We start from the raw sequence: 4,641 nt of genomic DNA on the forward strand, positions 1-4,641 counted from the left end.
CGCTTCTCGTCCCTGTGGCCGATTTTATGTCTTCGTTTGGTGTGCACAAATCGAACCCCCATAAAGATCGTCTTCGTCGAAGGATGCGCCGGAAGTGGTGCTCAAACCAATCGTCCAAAGCGAGACAGAGAGAGGGGGGGATAGAGACCATCTTGGGTCGGAAACAGCGGAAAAGGATGCAGCTTGATTTACGCTAACGAATAAATATGTACGGCCCAGCCTGGGCTCAGATCCTTCTCAGGTCCTCGAGGTATGCTTTCTGGCAGCCGAATGGGGCATCGGGCATCGGGTATTGATGCATCTGCTACAAAACCCCCCGCCGGTGGCGAAGAATGCAGACAGTTGGAAAGGATCTTAGCATAAAAACCCTATGTCGGCTCGAAACCGAGAGCATGAGTGCAAATCCCGGGCCACCGTGTTGGGAGCGGTGTTCGGGATGCTCATAATAGACGTTGGCGTAGAAAAGACGGAGCAGCCGCAAAAAAGCGGATGGAGAACGATTGTGATTTATCATTTTGATAGCGCTCGATTTTGTGGAGTGTGAATATGCTCCCAAAGTGGTGTGCTGCTGCTGCTCGATAGGAATCAATTTTGCGATAGCCGCCGGGTCGGCACGACGGTTTGTGTGTTTGGGGGGGGTTTTGTGTACCGCCATTGGGTGGTCCAAAGTCCGAAACATAAATCCGGTGTGCTCTTCGTTCGCCCCCAAACCACCCAAACGATGCGTAGGGTGGCGGGAGGGCAGGATGATTTAATATTTTGGACATTATGTTTTATTTTACGAAGCGCGTCACCCACCACCCACCATCGGGCGGGCGTTATTGTGGGCTGATTATGCGCAAATTGAACGGCGATTAACTAATGGGAGTTTAGTGGCCGTCGATCAGCGGCTGTGCGTTGGTGATAATTACAACGAATGATCGCCGTGGTCGTTGGGATATCATCTGGAGAGAAAGATGAGGCACCGAAAGATGTGTGCAAATGTTTGCTGAATGTTGTTTTGCAAGTGTTTTTTGATTAGTTTTTAGCGTCTCTAGTAATAGAAGTTTTTGATTATAGCAAAACTAATATTTAGGAAAACTTGCAAACAAATTTAAAATAACAAAAGCCTTTCAATTCTGAAGGGCTTTCAGTATTGTTAGTTTGAGAAATTGTGTTGCTTCTGTTAACTCTTGTAAACAGTGAGTAAACAATGATAGACACAAGTATTTTTAAATCCGTTGTTTGATATGAATTGTTCACTATAACTATAATAAATAATAACAATAAATGCTTTTAAAATATCTGTTATTACCTTCAAAATAAGTTCTTTCTTGAAGGAATACACACACATCAACGGTTGATAACCTGCGGCAAGGATCCACCTTGAACTTTGCGCAAGAACCGATTAAAAATGTTTTCTTTAGAGTAGAAAGCTTTTGTTTTCGAACTATGAAAAAGTCACACAAGGCCTGATATCTTCTGAACACGTAGTCATTCGACGGTTCTAGTTGAAGTAAAGCCCAAAAACTCCATCAACATGGAAACGGGGCTTTTCTGGTAAAGTACTTGTCAAGAACCGTCTCACCTTTACAACATCGTCCAAAATAGTAAGGAGCTGATGCAAATGCAAGATTTTACACTTTTTTTACAAACACAAATTGGTTTTTGATCGTTAAGTCATTCATTTAGTGATGTTTTGTCAGTTGCAACCACTTTAGGTGTGTTTCCAAAGGCAAGCTATTAACGCATTGAGCGCCATTTTATTAACATTTTAAAAATTTGCAATGTGAATAAAAATGAGTTGCCTTGGACAATACTACCAGCGATGTTGTCCAAGGAAGTGCATTGGAAATACCAGTTTCGGTTTAACTGCTCTGTTCAACCGTAACAAAAATCAACAACCTTACTGGAGGGGACACTGCAAATAGAGTTGTTAACAAACTGATTGCTAGATAGTTTAGTGAACTCCGAGGTAGAAAGAAAATCAATTCACCACAAACTGAGAACTCTATTGGAACACTTTTTATCAGGTGGCGAATGTATGTTAAACAATTAGTCAGTCTTATTCGGTTACTACAACCGTCGAGCCCCGAGTCGTGCCCTGCAACAGAGACTACCTCCACCGAAGTCGCAATCCACAGCCCCCCGTCCAGCAGTCCCGTCCGTTCTCGTATCGCTATTGATGCAATTCCGTCATCTCAAACCGGGACTACTACGCTCCTTGGACTGGACGGCTGGCTTAAAGCTGGACGACTGTAGAAGACTTTGTGGGTTGGTTCGTCGTCCGCTGACCTCATGACATGTCCAGTCCACCGAGACCTGGCGAGACATATTCGCTGCATGCCGCTAACAGCGTTTCGTCAGTTTTTGACAGAGTCCATGTCTCAAAGGATAAGGTGAATACTGGCATTCTAAAGGTTCTGTATAACCCCAGCTTCGACCATTTCGACCCGAAATTTGAGTGAAATTCTCTAGACTCTAGACCTGTTGGCTGCTAGCTTCCTAGCGCGAATTTCCTCCGTTATGACGTCTTCACTGCTAACCTTTGGCCCAAGATAGGTGAAGTCCGATACGACATCGAACTTTCGGATACGTATTAGTATGTCACTCCCAAGAATACTCCCCGGAACTCATGCTGATACCACAATGTATTTGACCTCGTTTTCGTTTATCTGCAGACCAAGAATACCCGAAGTTTGCCAAACCTCTATGTAAAGAGTCTTCGACCTATAATGTCCACGCCATCAGCATAGGCCAGGATCTGGCTGGACTTGAAGTAGATGGTACCTGCGATATCTACTCCAGTGTAATGTTGAAAAGACAAAGACAGACAAAAGAGGACTTTTAGGGATTTAGTAGGGACTTTTAAACATATCACCAGTACGGCATAGAAACGGTTGCACCGTGACATTGGCGATTCCGGATAAACTATTAAATAAAAACATTCAGCGAAACACATTGTATAGCCCCAGATTAACAACATTGTAGTAATAGAAAACTGGAAACACACCCGATCAGAGCGCGAGGCCTGTGCACAACATGTAGCCGACCAACCCCGACGACGTCAAGGAACACCTGCCTGGTGCTCGACTCACATTGCTCGAAATCGAGCTGCCTACACTGAGTGTGCGAGGTGCCGAAGTAGTAGTGATAACGATAATGGTCCTTGCGTTAGTGTCGAGGATCTGACAGACACGGTGACATGCTACGAAGGCCGCTTAATCAACCGCTCCGCGAGTCCGCGCCGCCCTGTCTTACCTCGAACTGATCACAGGTACAGACACCGTACTGGCGGTGGTCACACTCGCAGCAATAGTACTCCGCCTGCTGGTGGCCGGGCGTGGTCGTCGTGGTCGAGTGTCCACCGCCCCCGTTCGGTACCGTGCCCCCGCCGCCGACCGGTGAAAAGAAAACATCGTCCGGGTGGTACTGGTGCCCCGCGCCGCTTATTGTCGTCGTATTGTAGAACTGCTCCTCGTACGGGTCCAGCTTGCGTCCCCGGTACACGCTACACTTCCGCTCGAGTGCCCCCGGCTCCGGGCTGGTCAGCGGGTGCGCTTCCTCGTCGTCGGTGAGGGCCAGAGGTTTCAACGTCGGCCGCCCGGGTGGCGTAGCCTGGGGGGTTGCCGGAGTGATCACGATCGGATCCGGGTTCGGGATCTGCAGCGTGAGCGGGTGCGTCAGGGCATCCTCCACCTCCCGGCAGATGCCACTGTGTGCGACCGGCACCGAGCCCCGCTTCGTGACCCCCACCAGCTGCTGCTGCTGGGCGTAGTGGTAGAAGTGATGGTTCGGGTGCTGCTGGTGTTGGTGCTGTTGCTCGGGCGTTGGGTCAAGGACCGTCACCGCCGCATGCAGATGGTGATGGTGCGCATGGTGACCGAAACCGAGGGTCGGCGTGTCGGGGGGCGTCAGGTCGGACGCGGCCTGTGACACCAGCGGGAGCGTGGCGGTGGCGGACTTTGTTAACTGTTGACGTCGGACGAGCTTGTCGTACTCCCGGAAACCGGTCGGTTTCGGCATCGGCGGAAAGGATGCCCCAGAAGCCGTCGCGAGGCCACCGTGTGCGGGGCCGTGCACGTGGCACGGGTGCTGCTGCTGCTGTTGCTGCTGATGATGGTGGTGGTGTTGGTGGTGTCCATGGTGCCCCAGGTGTGGCCCCGCCACGCCCCCGGACGTGCAGGGTTGATCCGAGCCCGGGATGCTGGTGTACCCGGCGCTCAGCTTCCGGTGGTGCTGGTGAGGGGCCCTCAAATACGACGCCGGCAGCTGGTGGAACGGTTTGCTCTTGGTCGGCGTCGTGGCCGCCTTCGCTGCCAGCTTCTCCCGCAGTATCAGCTGGTTGGTGGCCTTGTTCTTCGTGTTCTGCTGGGCCTGCTTCTTGCGCGCCTGGCGCGACGCCAGCGAGGCGCCACCTGCTGCTGCGTACATCCTGCTGCGTCTGCTGCTGCAACTACTGCTGGCGCCCTACTCTCTGTTGCTACAGCCACCGAGTACGGGCGCGACGACGACACGGAGTCGCATTCACAACAATAACAACGATGAGGCTAACAACAACAACAACGTTTAACAGCAATAATAACGACGAAGACGAACGAGACGATGGCGGATGGCGTGGCGGTGGAATGTTTGGCGGAAGCACCTCAGCTCAGCTCCGAC

The 4,641-nt window shown here is 50.8% G+C and overlaps 1 protein-coding gene across 1 annotated transcript; it reads right to left on the reverse strand.

Moving 5' to 3' along the window:
• Nucleotides 1-3,240: 3,240 nt before the first annotated feature.
• Nucleotides 3,241-4,413, reverse strand: LOC128275971 (bromodomain-containing protein 4B-like; the record flags this gene model as incomplete). The annotated part of the gene is made up of 1 exon (XM_053014440.1): nt 3,241-4,413. A coding segment is annotated over exon 1 (1,173 nt), but the record flags the coding sequence as incomplete, so codon positions are not given.
• Nucleotides 4,414-4,641: the final 228 nt, after the last annotated feature.

The sequence above is a fragment of the Anopheles cruzii genome, unplaced genomic scaffold (assembly GCF_943734635.1).
Source record: "Anopheles cruzii unplaced genomic scaffold, idAnoCruzAS_RS32_06 scaffold00190_ctg1, whole genome shotgun sequence".
In the NCBI taxonomy this organism is placed as follows: domain Eukaryota; kingdom Metazoa; phylum Arthropoda; class Insecta; order Diptera; family Culicidae; genus Anopheles; species Anopheles cruzii.